This window comes from Cupressus sempervirens, chromosome 4 (assembly GCF_028749045.1).
Source record: "Cupressus sempervirens isolate cs-2001-9-10 chromosome 4, ASM2874904v1, whole genome shotgun sequence".
Taxonomy (NCBI): Eukaryota; Viridiplantae; Streptophyta; class Pinopsida; order Cupressales; family Cupressaceae; genus Cupressus; species Cupressus sempervirens.
In genome coordinates this window covers 634,575,912-634,603,528 of record NC_143121.1, presented here as the reverse complement: position 1 = coordinate 634,603,528, position 27,617 = coordinate 634,575,912, and the positions used below count along the sequence as shown (strand labels likewise).

At 35.5% G+C, this 27,617-nt stretch overlaps 1 protein-coding gene across 2 annotated transcripts; it reads right to left on the bottom strand.

Moving 5' to 3' along the window:
* Positions 1-2,323: 2,323 nt before the first annotated feature.
* LOC149562840 (receptor protein kinase-like protein ZAR1) lies at positions 2,324-6,378 on the bottom strand. Of its 2 annotated transcripts, XM_089826292.1 has the most exons (3): positions 5,487-6,378; positions 3,781-5,330; positions 2,324-3,307 (listed from the first exon to the last, which is right to left on the bottom strand). In XM_089826292.1, the coding sequence occupies exons 2-3, from the start codon at positions 5,252-5,254 to the stop codon at positions 2,595-2,597; spliced, it is 2,187 nt and encodes a 728-aa protein (XP_089682418.1). In that variant the 5' UTR covers positions 5,255-5,330; positions 5,487-6,378; the 3' UTR covers positions 2,324-2,594. The 2 variants fall into 2 exon arrangements, with proteins under 2 accessions (XP_089682418.1, XP_089682419.1); XM_089826293.1 differs by having other exon boundaries at positions 3,781-6,298.
* Positions 6,379-27,617: the final 21,239 nt, after the last annotated feature.

Genomic DNA, 27,617 nt, shown 5'->3' with positions numbered 1-27,617 from the left:
TCAAATCATTCAATTTTACAATTATTTATTTGGTTAAGATTTCTGCTTATGATTGAAATTTTAGGTCCTCATTATCAAATACAATGCTACATCAACCTGTTTTTTACTAAAACATCTTTAAAATTTTAAAAAAAGATAGTACTTGGTAATGCCTTGACCCTATGACTGAAATTTTAGGCCCACATTATCAAATACCCTGATACATCAGCATGTTTCTTGTCCCATAAAATTCCAAATATGAGTGAACAGGTAGTTATGCATTTAATTATAACAGATGTACATTAAGTTATGTTTTATTGCTATTTCAATGCGACATCATATGATTTGTTATTTTCTAATCCAAACAATAGATTTAATTCAACTATGAGTACACATGATCCACAAAACTTCAAACTCACAACTACAAATATCATACTTTTAAAGATATTATGACATTAAATCAACAAATATTTATCACAATTGTTGAAACACGAACTTTAAGACTAAGACGTAAGTTGGGGAAATGTCCGAGTAGCCACCTAGGCTAACTTCGCTCACCTACAGTTCCAAATCCATATGGAGCTCTTTGTAGAACTCATAGAGTGCGTGGTGGTCTAAAAGTGTCATTTTAAAAGCTCACCCCCAGTAGCCGCTCACTAAAAAAATAGTACTTTTTGCACAAATGGATCAATCAGCAACTAAGAAAGTTAAAAAATATCAGCTATTAGTACATGTGTGATTGGTTATTCATAAATATGCTATTTTTTTGGAAGTTCTTATGAATGGTAATTGAACTTTTTAACATAGCGATCATTCATGAAGGGCAACTGGCTCATTTCCCCTATATCGAACCGAGTGCATGTACCTTAAATTGTCTGTTAGCAAGAGCATCTAAGAAGGCATAAAAAATAATCCAGTATGGTTCGGGTGTATTAACCTTCTGACATCATAAAAGAAAAATACTGTCGCTCAAATGGTCACGCTCTTGCAATATTATCTACAATTCTTCAAAAGCAATGGTTTATTAGCAGGCTCGGTCATCTTCTCCGTCGGACCTCTGCATTTCAATATTTTAAATGTCAAAATGGACCATCAGACTGAGAATAAAAAAGATTCACGCAGGCTTAGACTCCAGAAACGACTTGACAAGGAGAACAAGAGTTCTATCATCGCTGTAACTAAAACTGAGATTGTAAAAAGTAGCTAATTTTTGTATTTTTTTTTTTGAGAAAATTAATATACCTATCATGTTAAGTTTTTGTTTAAGATTAACAATGTTTGGTGGAGCGTTTCCAAGGTGTATCCATCTCCCAAGTTCTTTGCAAAATTTGAATCCCCACCTTGGTTTCCATTCGATCTAGTTTTGCTTAGTTGAAGTTGAGAGTGTGATATTTAATCAGGTCCCAGCCTTGCCATTAGGCCAATTTGGCATTTGAGGTCTTCCTTGTGCAAAGCAAGAGTTTTTCACTTTTAAATCATTAAATTTTGGGATCAGTTTGGCATTTGAAGCCATCATTGTGAGAAGGTAAGAATGTTTTCACTTTTAATTTGTAAATTTTGTGATATTGTTGTTTAATTGTGTAGTGTTTTAGTCAAATTCATTGACTTGTGTTTTATAAGTGGTTGTTCACAATAACCCATCTCTTACGAGAATGAATGAAACACTTAGTATTCAAGCAATGCTCAGAGGTGAAGCATTGGACCTTCTCAGGTCACCCATTCTAATATTTTTCCGTTTAAAGCATGTTTAACCATGGAGCTTCTAAGGTTAAGCCCACTTAGCTTACAATCCCATTTGCACAACCTTCAGCAAGTCTTGCAGCTTTAGGAACCATTCATGATAGAGACCCTTTATCTCATCAATTGATAAAACACATAGGCCAATAAGTGTCTCAAAACTATACAATTGAATCCTGATAGCAATATCACAATTTGACTTATGTGAAAAATATTTCCTTTCTTATCATTAAATTTTACACTTAAATAATAAATTTTGACCTTGGGACAGAATTAATGTGTATACAAGCTATTGCCAATCCACCTAAATCTGGAGGCAATCTTTACACATATATGAGAGAGACCGTGACGGTATCATAATCCAGAAGCACAAACAAGCCTTACACTAGATCTTTATGAAACACGACTAAACCATCAATCACCTGAATTCAATTCCTCGCTATTATTTTTAGGCTAAATTATATATGATCATTCGTTTAATACAGACCAAGTTTCACGCATTTCATCAGAGCAAATAATCAATCTACTATTAAAGCAAATTGAAGAATGCAAAACATAGATTGGGAGAGCTGAGCATTGATGACCTAAAAACTTGACAAATGCAACATGAACAAATATAAACTCTTTAATTAGATGAATAGAATTGGAAATTATCAAGTAAAATGCATCCAACAATGAACTGTCTTGGCAAGTAACTACAATTGCTTCCAATCCATCCAAAGAAAAAAGACAGATTGAGAGAAAACATAGTACATAATAGATTCTGCATTTGAATGCAACAACTCTCCGAAGAATAGCATGTCAAAAGTTGGGACCAATAATTCTCATAAAACATCAGAGAGGAGAAAAGATTGATTGATTTGGTAACATTTTCAATTTTATGATGTAGCTCCAATTCTGTCAAGGGATTCAGACACATTCTTCATCCTGGGTCGCAAATCGGGGTCGATTTCGACACAGGCAAGAGCAATATGGAAGACAGCAAGTACTTCTTTCTTGGCATACACTTCTTGCAGGAGAGTTGGATCCACAATTTCTGACAGTGGGTGCTCCTCTTCAAATGCCTTCCTAACCCAAGTGACCAAATCCATGTCAAAGGATGCAAGTTGGAATGCTGGCGATCGCCCTGTAAGCACCTCCAGAATAACAACTCCAAAGGAATAAACATCCCATTTTTGTGTTGGCTTGTGGCCAGCAGTGGAGGCCTCTGGGGCATGATAATTACTCACAAAGGAATGTGAGCTCCCACCACTAGTTGGCCAATCTACTGCAGATCTTACTACTCCTCCTGGGAATGAGCTTCCCCGAGCAGCAACTGAGGTTTTACCTAATGGAAGAGCTCCTGCAAGTATTCCTCCTGTTAGCTGAGGCGCAACCCCACTGCCTGCAATGTTAATTAGACGACCCAAACCGAAATCTGAGATTTGCGGTTGCATATTGCCATCTAACAGAACATTTGTGGGCTTAATATCTCCATGCACATATTTACGAGGACTGCACTCATGGAGATGGGCTAGGCCTTGTGCTATTCCTTTGATAATTTTAAGCCTAATTGCCCATGGCAGAGGTGTGGCAGTGTGGCCTGATTTACCTGCAAGAACAATTGATAGAATTGTTACCAATCAAGCAAATCAATGCAGCTTGTGCTTTCTTCGTGGAACTGGGCTCAATCAGAACAAAATGCTTCAAGGGTTGACTTAGGTTTAAGACTTGATTCAATGTACAGGTAAATTACAAATCCATTACTTTCGTGAAGGCTTCCTTGGATCAATGCACTAAAGTAGACGAGGAGGGCTAATATGCCACTGCTAAAAGTTAGAACAACTAGGTTTTATTTTAATTAAGAGACTTCCGAGATGAAAATCAGACATGCTGTAGGTTGTAAATCATTTTCTAGCAACATTCAAAATTTCTTTCCTCGTTCCATTTTCTCTTCGATGAGCACTAACTATGAACATCAAAGATTGAAAAAAGGGATTTGAATGAGCAGCAAACCAAGGTCAAAGAACTAATGAATGACAGAACAAGCATATATTCAATTCAATATTGATTAAAAAGTTTTACCATGCAATGCAGTTGCCAGGCTTCCATTGGGGATGAAGTCATAGATCAACAGCTTCTCATCAGCTGCCCAATAATACGCTCTAAGCTTCACTATATGTGGATGCCGAATCCGCCCAATTGCTTGAACTTCAGCCTCGAATTCCTTGAATCTCTGAGCACCTCCCTCGCCCAATCTCCTCACTGCAACTGGAACCCCACTTCCAAGAACCACTTTATAAACAATTCCCAGCCCACTCTTTCCCAAGACATAGGCCGAAGCTCTAAGCAATTCATCCAGTTCAAAGCTGAAAGCTTTATCAATTGGAATGAGATCTCCTTGGTCTCCTTTTTCTGAGGCTGTATCAGACGACTCTCTATTACCACAAAAGCATTGAGATGCTCCTCCTCCACCTAGCTTTTTCTTTCCTGTACAGCTGCACCATTGGCATATTCTAGTTTTCCAATACAAATAAACAAAGAGCATAGCAACCAAAGCAATACCCACTGCATCTCCCACGGATATTGCAATGATCACACCAGTCGTGAGCCCTTTTCTTCCCGTGGATGTTCCTCGTTGATCGCTAGGCCCCTGTCGTGAAGGAAGATTGGCAGGAGAAGGGGATGTAGATGCAGGATTTTCACAAACATTCTTCAAGGGGAATCCACATAGGCCTGGATTGTTAACAAACGCTGTAGGTCCTTGGTTTGCAAGAGATCCATCTTGCGGAATGGGACCAGTAAGATTGTTGTTCCTTACATCCAAGCTTACAGTAAGAGGCAACTTACCCAGCGCTCGAGGAATTGGACCTGAAAGCCTGTTATAGGAGAGATTGAGAGTTCCCACCAAGTTGGAAAGGTTACCAAGATCCTCTGGGATTGAGCCGTTGAGAAGATTAGAAGAGAGATCCAGCTGCTCTAAACCATTGAGGTTTGATCCAAGCCCAGATGGGATTGGCCCCGTGAAGAAATTATTCTCTAACAGCAACCTCTGTAGCTGTTTACACTTGGTGAAATCTTTAGGAATAGGCCCACTGAGGGAATTGCTTGAGAGGTCCAAGTTCTGCAATCTAGGTAATCTAGTAACCTCGACAGGAATAGGTCCTGTCAGGTTATTTTCATAAAGGAAAATACTATGAAGTGCCGTAGCATTGAACAACTGAATCGGTATTGCACCGTTTAGCCTATTGCCATGAAGATTCAAGCGACGAAGAAATTCTAGAGCTCCTAACTCGGAAGGAATGTACCCTTCCAAGCCCTTAGCTGTAACAGTAAGCCCTACAACTCTAGGATCCGAGCTTCCCGCTAGTGTCATGCAAGACACTCCTGTCCAATTGCAAGGTAATGTGTCGTTCTCGTTCCAATCAATGAAAGCGTGCATTGGGTCTGAATTCATCGCAGCTTTGAATGCCAATAGGGAAAGCCCGTCAGAATTCAAAGACCAAACACCCCAAAAAATCCAGAGCTCCAGGACTAACCATATCAACCAGAGCCTCATTTGGTTTGACAACAAAAGCACCGCCACTACAGGACAACTCTTTTACGATTCTACTTCACTATCCCTTCCAAGAAACCTGCATTTCCAAGCACAGTTCACTTCTGGACAACTAAAATCCAAGTAAACGAAGACTGACTAACACCGCTATTTTTGAAATGCACGACTCTTCACCAAATCTCAGCACAATTATTTTTAAAACAGAGAGCAAAAGAACGTAAAAACATTCAACTACCTGCTAAAATACAAGATCATACTGCGGGAATCGCATGTGGTTGTTGATATCGGACCCCAACATTGATTTAATCTGTTGCAAAAACAACCCTGTTCATGAAAACTTCACCTACGAACCTTGCTTTGTGCCCACTGATCCATTCTTTGATACCAAGCAAGACTGAAGTAATTATAAACAGGGTCCAAAAAAATCCATGGCGAGGTCCCCACAACACCGTGGAGCTTGCATTCTAAGCAAAACGACGATTTCAAGAGAAAAAGAGAGAGAAGAGGTTTACTTCCTTGGAAGCGCCATTAAAGTGGGTAGGTTATCTGTCGACATTTTTACGCTGTACAGTTCCATTGGAGAATGCCGCAGGGTCCCAGGGAGCAATTTGAGCACTCACTCATCCACTTATGATGATGTCTCCCTCCATTCATTGTACCCACAGAAAGTATCCTCTAATGTGTGTATCCCTTACGTCAATAACAACCACAAACCTCGCTGTGCAGCATCGTCATGATTAAATATCCAGACAATGACAACAGGTTGAAACCCCCAAAATTTAAAACCGAAAGATGAGAAAACACATTTAGGTGTCTTCAGATATTCTTGATATAAGAGCCCAATTTGGCCCTCCTATTTCATCAAATTTCATCATTCAGTTCTTCCCCGATACCTAATCTCAAATGGGTTTGCCCCATTTCTGCTGCAATTTTCCGCTCTTTTCAAAATGGTTTATTAATGCAAATCCTCATTAAACCCTGCTCAATAATCTCATATGGGCTTACCCCATTTCTGCTGCAAATTTCTACAAAAAATGTCTCATTAATGCAATCTTCCATAACCCAATCGGGTACATTAATGGCTGTCCTACTCCCTTTTCCTCGGTTTGACCAATGTGTCACTCACCACAAACTCCTTCCTCAGTCTCGTATATCATACTCGGCATTCCGAAACCCTAATTACACCCTTTTATCCAACTGTCACGCTGCAGAAAGGTTCAATCGTTCCTGTCACGCTGCAAATCCTTTGATTTTCGACAAAAAACCTTGCTCTGTTTATTGGTAGTTGCAGTAAATTCCCATTAATGGCAGAACATGTCAGGGCAGCTCGTCAACAGTACCAGTAGCCTAGTAGACCAATAACATAAAAACAAGTTGCTGCCACAATGCATTTCAGCAAGCGGCTGACTCCCCATGTGTGCAGGGATTCCGTGCATTCAGCTTGGTGAGCAATGTGTCTGGTTTGTCATCAAGCTTTTTCAGTCAACCCCAAAGCTATCTTTCCCATTTCTATGCTCATATCTATGAATGGTTTTTGGCCTCCAAGTGCTTTGATTCCCTCTACATCAAAGTTCAAATTTGTCTGCTTTTCTATCCCAAAACAATAAAGTATTCTGTCTAAGATTCTCTTACACTATAAATAATGTGTTTTTGTCACCTTCCCACTGTAAATTTTCTGGTTTTGGCATGTTACATCTACAGTACTTCAAATGCAGAGACCGAGATCTCGCTGCTATTATCCATTTTCTATTTTGTAGGCTAATTTTCAAACTATTTTTAATGTGTAAAGTACGTAATTCCACATTTTCAAGGTTGTTTTGTTTTTAGAAACATATTTTTGGGTTAGTATGGGGTTCTTTGGACAGCTATTTTACTGTAGACGAAAATAGACGTCTTTTGAATTTTTTTGAATGGTGAGATTGCAAAATCCAAAACCTTTATGAATCTATGATGTAAGGTGTGATAATAGTAGTTTTTTAATACTTCTTGTTTCTTATTTGTAATATAAGGTATTAGTAGTAGTTATGTTTGTACTTAAAAATAGACAATATATTGAAGTAAATAACTAATCACATGGTGATACATGCCAAAATCAATACTACATGTTTGGATGTATATACGTTATTCTAAATTTCTAAATTTATTTTAAGATTATTTTATTTTGGACAATTCAATGGAGACAATGTCAATTTGCTACATTAGTAATGTCTTGAGTACTAAAATAGTGTCAATTTGATATGTTAGTAATGATATTATTAAGTCATATATATTTTATATGTTGATTTTTTTAAAAATTAAAGAATTGTCTAAAGAGTTTCAAATGTGTTAAGGTGGATAGCTAGGGGGTCTTGGTATAGTAATTGACAAATATATATTAAAACTTCGTATATGAATGGAAAAAAAAACCTCTTCTTCAATATTAATGAAAATTATATGTTGTTTTATCATGGTTCAATTACATAGATTTGGTCTTTAAAATTATGCAATTGGATCTTAATAAAATATCATGCAGTTTCACTTATTTCAAAAACACCACTTACTTTAATATTGAATGAGGTAATCAAGATTTCTATCGTGGACAGTTTAAGCTTTTGCCTTGTTCTAGGAACTACTACTAAAGTGCTCGTTCTTTATTACAACTTCCAAATTCCTAAAGATAATTATATTCACTAGTCATTTTTTTCAAATTCCCCAATCAGCTATGTAAAGGTGCCAAGAAAAACTCAGAAGGCAAGTCCGAATTGAGCTCCAAATCATCCTCAAGGGATGTAATCAAATGCCCTAAAATTAATCTGTATTTTCATGAAACTATCACTCCTTTGCAATATTAATTGTCAATATTTGACATAGTAGTGATTGAGAACTCCTCTCATGTTTTATGGCATGAATTATTTTCTCAGTAATAAGATCGTGTTTTATTAATCATAGAGAAGATAAACCTAGCCTAAACTAGGAGTGGTTACATTCAGGGTAACCACCTTCCCCAATAATCAACGCCATAGCCACATCCAAAAACAAGTCTAGCAATATAATCATCTAAAAACATTTCAACTAGACACCCGGTGGCAACAAGTTATCATATTTGTGTACCATTCACACATCCCTTTGTTTGAGAGTGTTGAACCATATCAAAAGGTTCCCTCTTTGTTTTCTTTTCATTTTTCCTCTTTACAACTTGCTAGCCCTCTTCCACTCATGTTGCTTCATTATGTCAATCCAACAAGCTAGATTGGGAATTCATGTCTATGTTGGATGAACAACAAAGTTTTTAGACATGTTCACCCCTAATCATGAATCCATACTCCTCACTACATGTCTCAACATCCCTTTTTTTGCTTCCCTCTATTGTCATAACACCATTATTTTGCTTGTGATCCTTAGCCCATCTAGTTTTAGAATCACTAACATCGTTGAATACTAGAGAAACAACTTGATTTGAGTTGCCAGATACCTGTTGAGATCCATCACCCACCACAACGCCATTGATTTTCTTATGCTCCTTAGTTCATCCAATATTGGAAGCCTTAGCATTGTTTACTACTAAGAAACAACATGCTTTGAATTACTAGATACCTATTGAGACCTATCACCTATCATAACTTGGGAATAATTGTGTTTCTTTTCATCCTTCTACTATATCATGTAATGGCTATCAGTAATGTCCTTCCATCAAGTAGGCATTTTTTGTGTTTTTGGTTTAACACACTAGTCATACATATGCCCTGTTTGAAAATGCCTCCTAAGTCTAAAAGGAAATCATTCTTAATCTAATGGTTGTTGCCACCATCCCTTTGCAATTTTGATCTTTATTTCTATAGGGAGCTCACCTATAACATCCATTTCCACCAAAATCTGAGCAAAAGTAGAGTGCAAGAGGTTTGAAGATCCACCACCCACCATAGGAAAGTGCCAAGTGTGTTTCTAATAGCCTAGCAGCACGAGTCAAACCAAAAATGAAGGGGAAGATTTGTAAGCCTCGCTCAAAAAGGAATCTTATTAAAAACTTTAGCCGTAGGGGAGAAGGATGGATTCCAAGGCTTCAACCCAGGGAGAACCAACACCAAAAATAATCAAATTTGTGTCACGCTTTAGGAGAACTTATCAACACAAATCAATTTGAGTAGTTCTACCTAAAAAATTGTTTTGGTCAAAAATATGGTCTAGTTAAATTCATTTTAGCTAAGTGAGGCATGTGTATTGACTTTTTCAATTGGAAATGTCTATTAAATGCTTGTTTTTATAACAATTTAGATCCAATTACAAAATATAAAATATTTTAGAAAAAAAAATATTTCAATAAATCTTACTCTTTTAAATAGCAATTTTTTTAAATTATAAAAATATCCTTTGGTAGATCTATAAGTGAGATTTTATAAAAATATATATTTGAACATATTAATTTATTTTTATAGTTTATTTTTAATAGAAGCACTTATCAACACATTATTATAAGGTTGATTATCTTGTCATTGAATAATAGTAGAAGAAATTCAAAAAAGATGAAAAAGATACAATGCAATAGAGGGAAAAACATATCTTGAGATGATAAAATTCATTTCTATTTTGGATGGATAGTTAAGATAAATGATTGTGGCAAATGGTAAGAGATATATTTCACTACACGTAAATTTTTAGTTTGATATTTAAATATACATTTACAAAAACAATGAAATAATATATCCATGCACTAAAGTTAAGTTTTAAGTTTATCAATAATTATTTTTAAAAAGAATGTATAAAAAAAAGGAAAAGATTACTATAGAAAGAGTTGTGGGAGATGCAACTCCAATTTTAGCATTTTATCGTCAACTTAATTTAGTTTTCATAAAATTAAAAACTATATTCAATTTTTTTAAAATTATAAAAATAAAATAAATTAACAATAAAACATTTTATCAATTTACATCATCATAAAATTCACAATATATATGCAATTTTTTAGTAATTCAATTAAAAACCATTTCCGTTATAAAAGTGTGACACAACTTTGTACTTTTACCCTCATATCTTGTACTTTTTCAAAGAGTATTGTTGAGTTGTCATTTTGCACGATGTTTAATGACAAGAATACTTTCAAACTCCTCTCTTGAAAAGCTAATCCAGGATCAACTCCAAGGTTCCACGTGATTTTGCGACCTACTAGAATTCACTCAATTGAAGATAAATGTGTATGTTCACGAGGAGGCCTTTATTGGTTCGAACAATTTCGGATAAGATGTTTGATCTGTTATTTGAAAAGTAACCACAGAAGAGATATATTTTTAGTATTTTTTATTTTATGATGAATGCAATTGTAGTGCCTACCCCCAGTTTACATTTTGTTATTATTGTCGAACTCTTTTAAGCCAGTTTTATGCTTGATGATTAGTAGCATTATCTTTTAGATTATCAAATATTGTTTGATGCAGGAGCATCTTGCACAAGAAATATTATTTAAAAATAAATTTAAAAAAATAAATTGGAGGAGAGAGAAAGTGATGAAAATTAGAGGAGAAATAAAAAATAAATTTAAAAAAGGGGAAAAAGGAGAAAAGAGGAATTTCTATTTTCGAGGTGCAAAGGTGGCATAAATAGAAAAATAAGAAAAATAGTTGTCATTCCATTAATCGAAGCGTGTAGGTGGCATCTTACAAGTTTGTGGAAAGTTCCTTAAATAATGCATTTAATATTTGTTGTGATCTACAAAAGAAATGTAATTTTCTAATTGGGCCATGTGGTGGTGCTTAGTTGTAGGTGGAATTCTAGAAAGTTGTGGATATTGTAGAAGGCTGTGGATATTGTGAAAGCTGGAAGGAAAGCTTTGGAAGGTGAAAGCTTCAAGGTGTGAAAGTTGTGGAAGGTGAAGCTCGAGAAGTAGAAGCTTTGGAAGGAAAAGCTTCAAGATGTGGAAGTTGGAAGGTGTGAAGGCTTCAAGGTGTGATCTCTTCCTAGTAGAAGCTTGGAGAGAAGGAAGTGAGGAGTGAGTTTTCTTAAGTTTGTGGACAGAGCGTCGAATGTGAGGCAGTTTACAGCAGGATTGTGATGGAGTTGTGAGTGTGTAGACAAAGCGTCGAATGTGAGGCAGTTTACACTTGGATCTTGGATAAAGTTGGAGAAGAGCTAATGACTACGGTTTAGAAACAATGAGGTTGCTTGGTGGCTTGCGAGCACAAGTTGAGATCTCGGAGGTTTCTACTAGAGTGTGGATCTGGACTGGCTTGGGCTTGGATTGGATCTCAAGGGATCTTGTAGAAATGTTATTGTAATTAATATTGGATTTTCAAGTATAATAAAATTGTTTGAAACATTTTGTCATCTCTTGTCTTCATATTGTGGCATTTTTGGTTATGAGTTGGTAGGGTGGTGTGGCCCTTCATCAAGTGGTATTAGAGTGTACCTTCATCATTATTTCATATTCAGTTTATTTTATGATGAGACTACTTGGTACTATTTACTTCATGTATGCATGATGATGATTATTGCAGTGATTTTAGTTATTTGATGATGATTAGTTAGATGGATTATCATATGTGTTTTCTTATGGATACTTACCCCATACTACATGTGTATGGTGTGCGTGTATATTTTCTTTATGTATAACATTTCTAATGTGGTTAAGGAAGGGAGTCGTAGTCACCTGCTAGTCAAGATCTACACAATGCACCATTTCCTCTCATTGCCTATTTAGCTTAGTATATATGTGTTTGTACATTCGTGGATTATCTGCAGATTACAGGTACCGAGTATTGACTTCCCTAAATTGCCAGGATGAGTGTACCCTATCGCATTATCTCAATGGTAAGAGAGGGGAGATAAATTCTTGAGTCTAAATCCTAACTTTTAAACCCATTTGTCCTAGAAAATTAGGACAAGTATTTGAGATGTTTACCTTTCGAATGCGTCATATGACGTAAATTCATGATTATAACCCTTTAGTTTGATTTTGTATGTGTTTTTCTATGATGGATTTCCATATTTTGTCCTATAGGTCTATTAATTAAGTCAGATTAAAAGATTAAATTAATGATTTAATTTAATGGAAAATTATTATGGTATTTTTAATATTTAATTAAATTTAATTAATTGAAAAATTAGTTAAATAAAAAAGAATTAAATTTAAAGATAAAATTATAAGTTTAATTTTAGAGCGTAATATTTATTTAATTTAATAATAATATATTTAGGAGAACATTTTTAAAAAAATGTTAAATATTATTATTACTTAAGTTAATCAATATTTTATCATTTAATGCTTTGAAAATAAATTAAAGAGTTTTAAGATTGCATTAAGTATGCATGAGATTAAAATTTAATAAATTGATTACCAAGAGAAGTCGAGTGAAACTAAATAAAGATATTTTATATAGCAATAAATGTGCATGAAAACATAATAGAAATATAATAAAGAGTTATAGAGTTGTAAGCAAGGATTCCTCTCGAGTGATCGCACAATTAGTGCCTCGAATTTAGGAGAGAACTCCTTATCAACAATTGAGGGTTCATTTTTGAGGGACTATGAATTTTGGAGAAGAAATTTTTTAAGAGAGAAGGTTTTGAGAGAAAAAATTTCTCTCACAAATCTTTTTGGGTGTTTGCAATTTTAGCATCAGAACCAAGTAGATTCTTGTGTTTTGATTCACCCGGTTAATTACGTTCTTTATTATTCCTGTCTTCTTCGTGACTGTGAATTATTTGTTTGAATTTCCCTATGACGAATCTTTCAGTATTATATTTTGGATTTACTGCGATGCTTGTGAATTTCTTCTACATACGGAGGAATTAAAATATCCTAGAATCATCATTCAGTAATTTTACAGATTAGATTTAAACCGGGAAGGGTTTTGAATTGAAAAAGAAATTTAAAATTTAAAATTCAATTGGTTAGTTGTACTTTTCCTATCAGAGTACTCATAGGAATTCTTGTTTTTTGTGGGGGGGGGGCAGGGGGGGGGTGTTGAATTTTTTTTTAATAAAAAAAGTTTAGAATATATATATATATATATATATATATATATATATATATATATATATATATATATATATATATATATATATATATATATATATATTGGTGGGGAGGTGGGCCACCAAATCCCACCTCCCACTGCTTTGAACACTGCCACGGTAGTGTACTACTAGAAGCGATTTATGGGCCGCATGGCAGGCCACTGTTGTCGCTGCGACCGTAAGTCCACAAACCTGCAACAACTGCAAGCTTTTATAAAAAGTCGATGGGCATTAATAAACGCAGGGTGTTTAATTAAAATTTTTAATTTATAAAATTTTAGTATTATTATTTAATAATAAGTTTTTAATATTAATTTTATTATTATTTAATAATGTTTATTAATAAGTTTTAATTATTAAATGAATTTATTAATAGTGTTATTAATTATTAATATTCAATCATTAATAAGACATTCAGTGGAGTCTTAGGTTTATGTAATTATTATTAATAAATTTGATTTTAATGAAATTATAAATTATTTTATTTAAAATCAATAATTTATTATTTTAATAATTTTAATAAATAATTACCCTTAAATTATTTGGAATAATTGACTTGTAATTGAATAGGGGTAATTATGCAATTATTTAAATAATGGGTTAATTGTAAGGGTGAACTATGAATTTTATCTGCTTGAAACATACGTTAAACTGGAAACTAAAACCTTACTATTAATTGAACTATGTGATTTCAAAATCAAACCAAACTATGAAACTACTGTGTTATTTGTATGTTATCTATGTTTTGGGTTTGGGTTGATTAGAGTTTTGACCAATTTTAGGACATCTACCAAAGGCTTGGGAGTTTTGTGATTGTGGTATTATGCTCATTTGATCTTGATCTTTGAAACTCAACCATGGTAATGTGTTTGTATGCTCTATGATGAGTTTGATTATATTGTTGGTCATTGTCTTTGGTGTTATTGTGGGATGTTATGACATACTTGACTTAACCATTTTGAGTCTTCAATCAGTATTTTTGGGATACTTTCCAATTGCTTGTAGAGAACTGATGAGTTATTGTGATTTATCTTTTGATGCTTTCCAGTCACTTGTATAGGACTAAGGTAAAATATTATGATTATTTGATTTGTGCTTTTATGAGCTTAGGGTAGGTTATTTATATGTAATGTCGAGAAGTGGCTTGCAATGGAGGTCGGGGCCCTAAGTGGTTGCCAGGGTAACCCATTGTAAGTTGTTTAATAAGTGAAAATACTACACTAAATGAGAGTAAAATGAACCTAATAAGAGTCTTCGTATGTTCTTGCCCATGCCTCGAGTGATAATACAAACTACGATGGGAGTAGAAAGAATGCTTGGTTGCGACCATGCATCATTAGTATGCCTTGTCAATACAAGAGGATACTAGTGACTCATAGAGTCACTCGAGGGCCGAGGTCAAGATAGACTGCCAAGGTACCTCTGGCATTGATTCGTGCGATGACACTTGCCCGCTTACATAGTAGGTTTCCTATGTGTCCATGTTTGCCTCTGGGTCTAGATGTCGACTTATCTTGGAACCTTTGAGTTAGATTACTTTTAGGGTTTCTTAGACTTAGATATTACTTTTGATTCTTGGATTGATATCATTTTTGGGACTTGAGACTATCTCCTTAGTGCGATGGGAGTGAGCCTTTTTCGGTTACCACGCAGTGGGGTGGTAGTGGTTTTTACTCTTACCATTGAGATCCGTCTGTTGATGCTGTGGCTAAAGTTTCTTGTTTGCTTTTCCTTCCATTCTATCTTTTTGTATTATGATGGATGGTTATATCTTTATGATGGATGATTATATCTTTATGGTGGATGATCTTTACTTATTGTATTGTACCTTGTTTCATGGATCCGAAAAGGATGATGTAACCTATTTTAAATGTATATTCTTTTAGCTTTTCATACCCTATGACATGTACAGTGGATGATTGAGCATTCTAAATTTTATTGCCAAGTGGCATTCAGAACAAATGTATATTATTTAAATGGACTTGGACTTATAATTACTCTTTCATGTGCATGTGCTATTGTTTAGACTTAGTATTAATTAAATTTAAATGTGACTCAACGTCTTGGGATCCTTAAGGAATGTAATATGTGATGTTTCTTTAATTATGATTGTATGTGATTGCTTCTGCTACTTTGTGTTTGACGTGTATGCTTTGCTTTCTTAAATAAAAAAGTTTGGCAAACTTAGTTAAAACTTTAGGTTAATTCTTTTGGATCCCTTGGCAGGGCGTTACAACAACTATATGAATTCCTATTTTAACTAAATGTTAGCAAAGAAAATAAAAAAGATAAGGTAATGAGAGATTAAAGAAAATAACTTGAAAAGGAAATTTCTAACAGACATAAACCATGGTAACAACACATTTGCGAGTTAAGTCATCAAAAAGATCGGGTGAGAAACTAATGAAAATAGGAGCAATGCTTCCTCAATTCCACTGCTGCAATTGTTGATGGGAACTCAATAATAACCGAAAGATGTTTCATGTTTCATCAAATCACAAGGCCATGGAAAGTGTGTTCATGTGAGACAAGATGCTATACAAGAATAATAGGTGATCTTTTCTCTAATTTGTTATGTTAGTGGAATTTGTTAACACGAGGCAAACACCGAAACTAAAAGATCACACAATCATAACAACAAAATAAAACCATTGGCTCCATTATTATTCATGAACAAGCATTCACAAAAAATAACACACTTTGACAAGAATAACAACACTCAGAATGACAGCACCAATATAAAATATTATTGCATCAAAATAACAACCTGGAGTACATATTACATCCATGTATTTATAAGAAATCATCTCCTCCCTTTGTCTTAGGGGAGAGAGAGTTCTTCAAATGTGACTCATGCTAAAAACTAATAAAACAAATCTAGCTATATACAAATTGACTCTCTAAATGGTGCTAAGTAGGTCTCCATCCTTGTTTGTATCAATTAATGGGGGCATGAGCCTTTACATGATTTAAAACAATGAAAGAAGAAGGAGATTAGAAGAAGGAAGTTGCAAGAGGATCTGAGAGTCATTGGAAGCTCTGAAAATGGAAGCTTGGACTTCTCTGAGTGTTTCTAGGAGTTGAACTACTGTCAAAATATGTTTTTGGTGCATGGAATGCTCTAAATTAGGAATTGGTAGTTAATTGTCACTGCATTGCTTCTTCTTCAAAACTATTAGTGCACCTTTGTGAAAAGCACACTTGCACACCTTGATTACAGGTTCCAAAAATGCAAAATTTTCCCCAAGTGTCAAAACTAAATTTCCAACATTAGGGTTTTTGTCCCCTTTATACCAAAATGATGTTTGGATGTTTTCTCTTCAATTTCTCTATTATCTCTATCATTGGGGAAGCTTTTGGAAAATCCAAAACTTCATATTTATCCTTTACTAATTGTCAATAGTTGTTGACTTCTATTTAGGTTGCCACAAAATCCTCAAGTTTAGTGTCCAGCTCCAACAATACCTCTTCAGTCTCGAATGTTTTCTTGATATCTTCATCTGACGAAGCATCTTCAAAAGTTCCTCAGAATTTTTGGACTACTGATTGCACTATATTGACTTTAGTCTTTGACTCATCTTCAAAAATCTCAAGGCAAGCATCGTTGTAATACCTTACTGCTTCCAAAATTTTCTCTTGAGTTTGGTCTCTTATTTTCTAAACATCTTCATGTAGAACCTCCATGACTTTATTACTGACAAATATCTTCTCTATCTATTTGTCCAACTTATCAAGCTCCTCAGTGGTGAATACTTCCATAAGTGTATGATACCTTTGGCCTTTTATTGATTGGAGCGCCTGTAAATCTTTAACCTAGGTATGTACCTCATCCATCAATCCAAAATCCTAGTTCATTATGGATACTAGCTTATCCACACTCGACTGAATATGGTGCAATAGTTTCAAGTTCCCTTGTATTATTTGTACACCTTTCTCCTCAAAATTGTTAAGCCATTGCTGACATGCCTCCAAAAATGAGTCTAATTGTACATTCCCCTTCTCTTTCCTCTCTAATGTTGTAGTAAGAGTGATCTTTGAATTATCTAGGTCTATAGGGCCCACAGCTCCATGTAAATAGACTCTTAAAAGCTCGCTTTGTTTCCACAACACAATCAACTCGGACTCATCTTGGTCCATATGTCTGAACACCTCTTTCATCCTCGTCATGATCATCACTCTAGTAGTGTTTACCATGGTCTACCCAACATGACCTCCTTTATTTGATAGTCCTTAGGAGTCAGTTATTTGGTGTCAGCATGCTAAGGAGGAATAGCTATGTGCGCAAGCAAGTCCTGATCTTGGTTCTTCATTAGGAAGGCCAGTGTTCGTGCATCACCCATAGGTGGCTTAGGCTTCTTGATTGCTTTGACCAGCTCTCTCATTCCCTCATTAGTAGTTAAATCTAGCTACTTATTTTTTTGAAATATAACCTCTCTCTTCAGCCATGTCGGTGTAGTGCCCATTGGAGACATGTACTTGATTGAAGAGGCAATTTCCATTGTAGGACCTTTTCCCTTATCCATCTTCTCTAGAGTCTTTTCCCATTGAGAAATATTACCAGTTCAAGTCTCTATATTTTCTTGGGCTAAAGTCCTATTCTTTGTATCATGAGGAGTTTGTTGAGGCTCTTTAGGTATTTTTCCTTCCTTCTATACTACGTTAGCTTGCAGTTGTTGGGGCTTGACTTCCTCCATTGCTTGTTCTTCTATTTTTGTAGCTTGAGGAAGTGGTGTTGTTGAGCCTTTTTCTAGGAATGTTAAGTCCTGAGATGGTGGTGGTGGGATGCCCAAAGGTTCTTGAGGCAAAGCCGACATTTGATTCCAATACTCTCCTAAGGGTTCACTCACGAGAGTATCTCTTATCTTCTCTCCCACCATCTCAGTACCTATGGGCATGAAATCAAAATCAGAGAGGTCAAAGACATCAGTTTCTTGACCCTCCATATCCACTATCCATTTTTGTTGCTCATCCTCTAATGTTGAAACATGAGTAGCCTCCTTTTGAGCATATGGAGGCGTCAAGGTTGAGCTTCTTCTCCTTTCTTCTTCAACTGCCCTAGCAGAGTGAATCCTTTGACTCAAAGGGACATATTCAATTTACTTCCCCTCGTCTTCTTCCACTTCATCTTCTGTTATTATTTTAGGGACCTGAGGAAACAAAGTAGTTTTCTTCTTTAACTTTCTCCTCCTTGTTCCCACCACCTGTGATTCAATTCTTGCTATTTTTGGAGCCGAGGGGGAGGCTTCTTCCTCTTGAATAGCTACTTGTGGCACCCTCTATTCTTCTAGTTTCCCTTCTTCTTCCTATTCATCTTGCCCCTATTCTTCATGTGGAGGCACTTGTGGCTCTTGGCTGGGCTCTTGAGCTTCAAGCTTAGCTTGTGGCTCTACTTGTGTAGGTTGTACCTGTTCTTATTGAGGTACTTGATCTTAAGTCATTTTCTTCTTTTCCTTTGTAGGATCTCTCCTCCTTTTGACACCCTTATCTACTTCAAAATACTCAACCTCCTACTCATGTTGATGAATCATTTTTGGCCTCATAGGAGATTGAGCTGGGAAGGTTGGTACTATAACTTTTGCACCTTTACCCTTCACAAAGTTTGTTGTGGCTTGAAGAGGAATAGCTTGAGGAACTCGATCGAGTTTGAAAGGTTTCTTGATCCACTCCTTTGTTAATTGAACTATGTGCCTGGCTCTATGACTGATGTCTATGTTTTCATCTCTTTCAATCTTTGCATTCATTATAGGTCTGTCATAAATCTTATCCCTATTGTATACAGGATCTAAGATTTTTTTTGTATCTTTCTTGACAACCTTTAACGAGATCTTCATTTTGAGCACCTTCTCCACCAAATATAAAGTCATCCTACAATGATCCCTTATTTGGATATTGTAGTCATCTACTGCATTCAATGATCGTCAAACACATCTTCGTGTATAGACTGTTTTACTACTAGATGTTATACCATCCCTATGTTGTCAAAGTAGGGGCTAGGGGAGTTGTACTCTTCCAATGGATTTTGGTCCCACTCAAAATCAAAAGTGGCAATATCTTGCTTTTGCTTGACCTCAAAAGCACCAATCATGATAGGCCATACCCATGTCTTTCTGTGTTGTTTTCTTGCTCTGTCATATGCAAACGTGAGTTGTCAGGAAATATCTAGCAAATTGAGCCTATATGATGGATATCTGAGGAGCTTCTTAGGGTTTTCCAATGTACCAGCTACCCTTAGGTAGGTGACTGTCTTGAATTGGATGTAGTATGCATTGATCTCTATGATCCTAGTTGTTGCTTCTACTGACATCCGCTTAGCATAATCACCTTCAATGAATTAGATAAATGCAAATATGAAACTATCATTCACCACCCTATATTTTATGCTCTACTCTAAGAGTTTCTTCTTCACCAGTTGAGGGTACACCACATAAGGCCAAGCATTAGCATCTTCCCTACTTCCCTTCTTATAAAGTCCTGGGCAGTCTATCGTTCTAGCTACCAATAAGTACACCAAATATGATGTCATGTAAAATTTTGGATCAGCTTTGATAGCTATCAATCGCTCGTCTAAGTTATCACTCAGAAGAGTAGCCTAGTCTATTGGCATCTTTGTCATCTGGATGGTTTCTATGAAGTGGACCATCCAAATGTGAAGGTGTTCTACTACTAGTAATCCCATGACCTTGCTCAAAAGCGCAATGGCATATCCAACATCATCTTTCATATAACCCCGGGTCATGTCGACTTTGTCGACTCTGCAGCCCACTGGTGTTCTATCAATTAGGAAAGATAATTAAATTATCTCTCTAGCTTCTTTCTCATTCTCTTGGTACCATTTCTCAACTCCATCATAAGAAATTTTCAAATACTTAATGACTCTAGGAAGATGAATTACTTTCTCAATGTTCTAAGGTTGGAGGTATAGGACTATCTCTTCTATGACACTCTTGACAACCTTCTCTTCGGTCAAGTAGATTTCCACAAGAGCCATTATAAGTTTTGAAGACTGAAAAAATGTGGGATGTGATGTTGTGTTAACTTGACCTAATCTAATGAGAGCTGACACCATTGCAGATCATTCTTTAGATTTTTTGTAGATGGTGAGGAATGCATTCTAGTCTATATGCCCAAGCTCAGTATCTCTGATCTCTGAATGCCCATCTTGAAATCGACATTTCCTCGGTGCACCTTGGTATTTGAAAATAACAAGCTTTAGAGCTATCTTCTCCACCATTGAAGAGGATGATGATGCCATCTTATCTACATACGAGAGGATAAATTAGTTTGGAAAGCTAAAGTTTGACCCAACATAAATCCTAATTGACCTTTTAAAAAAAAAACCCAAGATGACCCAAAACAATCAAAACTGAGTCAATTTCCCCCAAATGCCCTATTATGTTGCTTAGCACACCCTTATAGGTGCACTAAATTGACCCTAATTGGCCATATATGCATAATTATGCACATGCACACCTTGGTAAGGTGCACACATGCATAGTGAAAGTATTGATTGTGGGAGGATAATCAAACTATGTTTTGATTGCTTTTTTGCACAAGGGTGCGCACATTCACACCCTTACTTTTACTTGTGTTGTTGAAAGCAAAAGAGGTGTGTATATGCACACCTTGGGGAGGTGTGCATGTGTGCACCTTTACCTTGGGTGTTGCATTAGTTTACTTACAATGGTGCACACATGTGCACCTTGAGGAGATGTGCATGTGCTCACCTTATTGTGCCTTAGGTCTTCTTTAGGGTTAATGCTTTGTGTTTAGGAGTGAAAGAAGGTGCGCACATGTGCACCTTTTTATGATTTCTAACCTAGTGTTTGGTTGTGGTGAGTACAGGTGATAGTGGAGATAGCACATGTCTAAGGGTGTGAAGGTGCAGGAGCCTAGAGAGCGGAGATAGAAGTTGAGTGTAGTGGGTCTAGGTTTATATAGACCCTGGGCCTGGGTGCGCACCCTCACAAGTGTGCACCTTTCAGAGGGGCACACATGTGCAAGTGCGCATCTCTAGAAGGAGCTGAGCGTGCACTTATGCATTGATCACACATGCACACCTTGAGAAGGTGTGCATGTGTGCTAGTGCACACTTTTAGCACTTAAACAGTAAAAATTCCATTTCCCTCCTGAATCAAGTTCTCCAAACTTCCCCAGTCAAAGACTAAGGCTTGACCTAGACTCGTGGGGGAGTCTAAAAATGACCTAGGCCCTAGACTATGGGTCTGGGAGAAAAAAAATTACTAAGGGATCCCCATTTCTAGGAGAAATGGGGCATGCGTTGTGAGACCACAATAAGTAAAATGAAAAATGTTTGGTGCTAGGGTAGATTTGAACATACCCATCCAAAATGGGTTTCCAATGCTTAGTAATCCACTTATGAAGTGCATTTAAAATTTGTCACATTCCCTTAAATGGTCAACAAGTCCCGACTCAAAGAAAAAAAAGGCATTATATTTTGCTTCTTTTTTTATGTAACATACAAATTGATTCAAGCTCATTCATTCATTTATTATTGCCTAAGAATCATTACAAACCAATGCAAATTTGTGACTTCAATTATTTTCTATTCACCAACCTTCGTCTACAATGTTCAATAGCTCCTTAAGTAACTAAAGAACTCTCTAAACCAAAAAAAACCAAAAATTACTCTTTTTGGTAGATTTTACAATTCTTGAAATTTTTCATTTTTGTTAATCTTCGAAATAACTCCTAGAAAATTGATTTTTTAACTAAACTTTCCTTAGACTATGACAAGAAAAATTTCCAACTAACCTTCAAAATTAGAAATATCAATTCAAAGATTATTACGAGAAACAAACTCAAAGAAGCAAAAAAAATGGAAAGTTAAATTTAAGGGTCTAAATAGATTTTTTGGCTCTAAAAAAGTATTGAAGTTGTCACCAATAGAGTTGAGTTGGGTTGGTTAACCACTTAAATCCTCTTGACAAAGACACCGGTAAAATTTCATGAAAAAACACATCTAAGTCAAAATTTATGGCCCCCAAAAGTACTTGCATCACTTTTCATCCTCATCTTCTAAAGCCACAATAATGTATCCTAGTACTAAATGTTTCCCTGAGGCATGTCCTTCCTCAACCTTCTCTATTGTGTGACAATTCCTAGGAGAACTATGACCATTTCCATATAATTCCAACCCTAATCTTGTGCTTTTTGAGGACCCCACACGTAGGACAATTAAGCTCACTCGTGCCCTCGACTGGGTAGATCCACAACTAGCACCAGTCTTTTGGTCCAACATCTATAGATCTATCTCCTTTATGCCATTTCTATCTTCTTTTGGCATTGGTTTCATTCACCAAACCCCTAATTGACCACCAATATGCTTTTTATTACCTAAATCATTGTCATTTTGGTCCAACAAGGCACCCCTTGATCACCTTTGCAAAAATGAACTTTCTTTGTGTGCTTTTGGCCTTCTAAAAGAGCACCCACAATTGGATCAATCATAAACCCCATCTTTTCAGAGGCCTTAAATGACTCCACCTTTCATGATAAGAGATTTTTGGTGACCCTGGTAAGATTTAAATTGGTGCTAATGTGTAGCACCAACTCGTTGACCTAACACTATGCCTCGTGACTCACCTACACACCAACTCCACTACACACTCACTCTTAAAAGGTTTTGTGGTGACCCTAGTGAAATTTTAACTAGAGTTAATGTGTAGCATCGTGATCATTAACCTAACACTACGCCTCATGACTCAACAGTACACCAACTTGGCTATACACTTACCCTTTTTATGCCATGAGTTTTGTACTAATTTAGATGATGGGATTTATCTCACAATTCCAAGGAAGGAGTTCTACTATTGTTTAACTATTTGATTTTTAAAAAAATAGACTTGTTTTTGTTGCATGATATATACTTACATGTAATTCAATAATTTCAGTGCATCTCTCTTGATCAATCACTCAAAATATATTTGTATGTGTGTCTATGTATGCATGTATATATAACATAAAATATTGGATGCATAAGAGGGATTGAGTGTGTTATCTAACCCTTTGTACGGGGAAGGAGAAAGAAGGACCTTCAAGCATAACCTTCAAGAGAACCCATATTAGACTCACACAACCCAAAATAGAATCTAAGTCCTTTCAAACATGTATACGAAAGGAATTCTTTCAATTATTATTTTTCCCCTTTATGTAATGAATTGATTGATAATGTTTGATTAATATAAGTTGATGTACCATCTTAAAAGGAAAGCACTTCATTTTGTGACCTTTTATCCCTCCTTAGTGTGGTTTTGGTCTCTCTTTCATCTTCTAATCTTGCTCAAATTTCTACATCATTTGTCATTTTTTGGCATGGCCCTTTAGGTGCTATTTTATTTCCTTTTTGGTCATATCTTCTAGTAATTTCATTATTTTTGAATCTTTTTGCACTTCCCCTAGACCTCGGGGTCCCCTTTCTTGAGAGTACCCTCGGGTATAGGTCAACCTAGTTAACCTATACCTAGAGGGATTTTGATTTTGAGTCCTAAAGTGTCTTAGGTGTTTAAATTTTTTTATTTTATCTCCTAGGTTGACCTGCTTTGTTTTCAATCCCAAAAACTAGTATATAAAGAGGCTTGGGTATTTCATTTTAATCCATCATTACCATACAAGCAATCAAGAAAAATCAAACATGCATATATAAGACTTCAAGAAAGTATCTTGAAGCATCTACATCAAGCATTAATCCAAGATCTAGCAATTCCTTCTTGCATCAAGCTTCTTCCTTTAAGGTGGTAGTGGAGTTTGGCTTCTAAGGAGGAGATCTTCCATTCACCCATTCAAGCTTTTCTATTCTTCATCAAGGCATTTCATAACCATTTCCATTCATGAGGTTTTAACTTCCATGGTTTCCTTTTGGTTTCTTTAAGCCAAAGCTATTACATTTGCATACTTGTTCACACATCAAATTCAATTACATCTACAAATATAATTGTATTTCTCATTGCTAATTTAGTCCTACTACATGCTAGCATTTCCTTTATCATTATCTACATTTCAATTTCAAAGCTGATTCCTCAATTTAGGGCTTGACCAAGGCAAGCCTTCATCCAACAAAATAAAATCTATTTTTCATGTATGTAGGAACAAGCTATTAAAACTACAAATTTAGATCCAAGAACTATCAACCACGAGCTACAAGCAAAATCTTAGTCAACTTTGATTTGATACTTCGGGAACATGTTTGTCATCCTATAAACCTAATTGTAGACATCACCCAAGTTGACCTCTCGAAGATCTAATATTTTTAGGGTTTTCTTTTCTGATCACATACTTGCAATTAGATTCTTAGCCACAATTTTAAATCAATGGTTTTCAGAATGACTAAATTAATTGCTTCTATTTTTTTATTTAAACAATTGATTGACTAAATATAATGCAAGTGAAGTAGAAGCATATATGATAGTCAAGTACACAAATAGATTTTATCTAATATGCCAAAGTAAATTCTATGAAATGATAGAGATGAATTCAAACTCACCTTGAGGGATAGTAGAGGAAACAAGATCTGATTTGAAAATCATTTGTCAAACTACAATAGAAACAAAAACCAAGCCAAATTTAGAATCTACAAGTTAGAATCTATGAATTGTGAAAATTTAAAAGCCCTAGGATTAGATCGAATTCTATAATATAGGTCAACCTAGGTATAGTGCAAGGTATACCTATGCCTATACTGTGCAAGAATATGCAAATCTGAAGATTAGAGAGAAACTAAAACCCTAGATCTACAAATCTCAATTCTAAAGATCTCAAAGTCCATGAATCTACTCTTACACACAAGAAAATGGAGATTGTTGGGGGGGGGAGGGAGGACTTTCCTTGGTTAATCCCCTGCTTAGGAACTAACCTTGACATGAGAAAGCATTTAAAAGCAAGACAAATATAAATATTCACCTTGTTTGTTAATCATTGTGGATCGATTCTGTGTGTGTGTGTGTGTGTGTGTGTGTGTGTGTGTGTGTGTGTGTGTGTGTGTGTGTGTGTCTGTGTGTGTGGATGCGTGCATGTGAACACATGTATGTAGATGTATATATGATATAGGACATCTTTACAAATACAGGTAGATCTACAAGTGCTAAATCATAGATCCATGGATGTAAGTAGATGCACAAAATGCCTAAATGCTTGTGGAAAAGATGAATGGATGTAGACATCCTTCTTTGATGACAAACTCGATTATCCCTAATGAAGAAAGAAGCTAGATCTATAGAAGGAAATGCATGCTTGATTGAATGTAATGGAGATCTTTAGTTTATGCTTGATTGCTCGAATGAAAAATGAAATGCAAAGATTGTGGATTTCTTGTATGAATTATAGATGACCAAATGAAGTGAGTAAGCCTCCTTTATACTAATTTTATAATTAAAATTTAAAGGTTGAATCCACTAGGATAGGAAAGAAATATATTACCCCAAAATGGGCCTAGAATCTTGCAAAAAAAACTTCTCATTATAGGTCGACCTCAACCTATACCAAATATAGGTTGAAGTAAACCTATATATGGGGGACATTTTATATAGGAGTTAGCTCCAAGATCTTGATAGTGGAAAAGAAACAGTTGGGAGTGAATAGAAAATCGAGGAAAATGCAGACAATCAAGCATAAATGCATCCATGTTCTAGGAGATCACTAAAATGGGGCCTAAAAGGTCTTTGAGCTTCCAAATTAGTGGGTGATAACTTTTAGGATGGTACTATACACACACACACACATGTATTTATGTATACAACCATGCAAGCATGTGTGTGTGTGTAGTGTGCTACATTGTATCCATATATAGTTCTAGTCCTTAGCTAGACCCCATTTTAGTGTTGAAGAATTCAAATCTCATTATTCTTTATCTGACCTCAACTTTTCCCACATTTTTGGAATCCCCATATCAAATTTGATGCTTAGCCCAAATCTAAGCCTAAATTGGCCAGTATAGAAAATTTTGGTAGGTATGGGGTAAAGTCTACTCACCCCTAACTTAAGAGTTGTTCCACACCATAAAAATTGGATATGAAATTGAATGATGTAAAGATTATGCTTTTAGTGGGATCATTATATCTCTATCAACCTCCTTAGAATTTTGAGCCCCAAAATGGCTAGGCAATGTACAAAAGAAAAGCTACATCCTACATTTTGATATCACATAAATCTCCTAACTTGAAGAAAGAACTCTAAAGTCTTAGGTAATTAAGGAAATTCAACAAACCAAGTTTGTTCAATCAAGCATTGAAGACAAGGAGTGGTAGTCTAGATTTAAGCATTTTTAAGGGCATTCATGCCCTTCATATCCTAGATCCAAGGAAAGAATAACATCAAGGAAAATTTCAAGCATCTTCATGAGCAATTTGACACTACAAAGATTTGTTGAGGTATTAGCATCTTATCATGCTACATAATAACATGCTTCCCATTTTTGATTGATAATGTAGTTCTTTGATTTTATTAAAAGTAAATAAAGTTTTAAAGTGATCCTGAACCAAAGGTAGTTGCAACAAGGGAACTACCTTTACATAGTTAAATCAACTAGACAAGGACCTATTAACATATTGTGAAAGCATATTTTACCAACACATCTAATTTTTAAATGGGAACATAGCATCATATCAAAGCCTCCCTCTTTCTTTGATTTATTGTTGCTCCTCCCTGTTACAACCAACCATTTGTCTTTCAAGCTTGGCTCATTTTTCCATGCTAGAGAACCATCAATAGAGATGATAACCCCTCCCTCACTTGATATCTCAAATAACTATCTAAATCATTCTCTACATAACCAAGGTAGTTACTAGCAAAGACATTTGCCTTCCACTATAAATCAATACCAACTATAGATGGCTCTACATTTTTAGTAGAAGGGTTAAGCATCCCCTTGTTCAATTCCTCAGATGATCTTAAATTTGAGTAGCCCTGATTTTTGTCTGTTTTCTTATCCACTGTATTCTCTCTCCTCAAGTGTTGTCACCCCTTTTCTTCTCCCACTCGTATGCCATCGTCTAGTGAAACAATACCCAAACCTAAAGCTTATTTGGAAGATAGATCAACTTCCTCTAAGTCACCCTCTAAATATTTATCCACCTCCTTCTCTATCAAATGTAATTTGAAAGATACTTCCTTTCATCAAGTTACATGTTTGTGAACTCTCTTCTTTAGACAGATCATAGAAACATGCTTTGTTTGAAAATATCTTCTACATACAAAAGAAATACCTTTGTAATCTATTGGCTAATGGGAAGTAATGGAACCACAAAAGAGAGTGCAACAAAGTTATGATTACCAAATTATAGAATAAAAAACTAATGAAATAGATTGATTGATTAAATTCTAACAACAAAATAATGGGTAGATATACACTTATTAAAATTCAAATCAT

Coding starts and splice junctions, on each gene's coding strand:
- LOC149562840 (XM_089826292.1), bottom strand. CDS start 5,254: ATGAGGCTCTGGTTGATATGGTTAGTCCTGGAGCTCTGGATTTTTTGG. Junction 3,308..3,780: donor CCTGGCAACTGCATTGCATG/GTAAAACTTTTT, acceptor TTGTTCTTGCAG/GTAAATCAGGCCACACTGCC.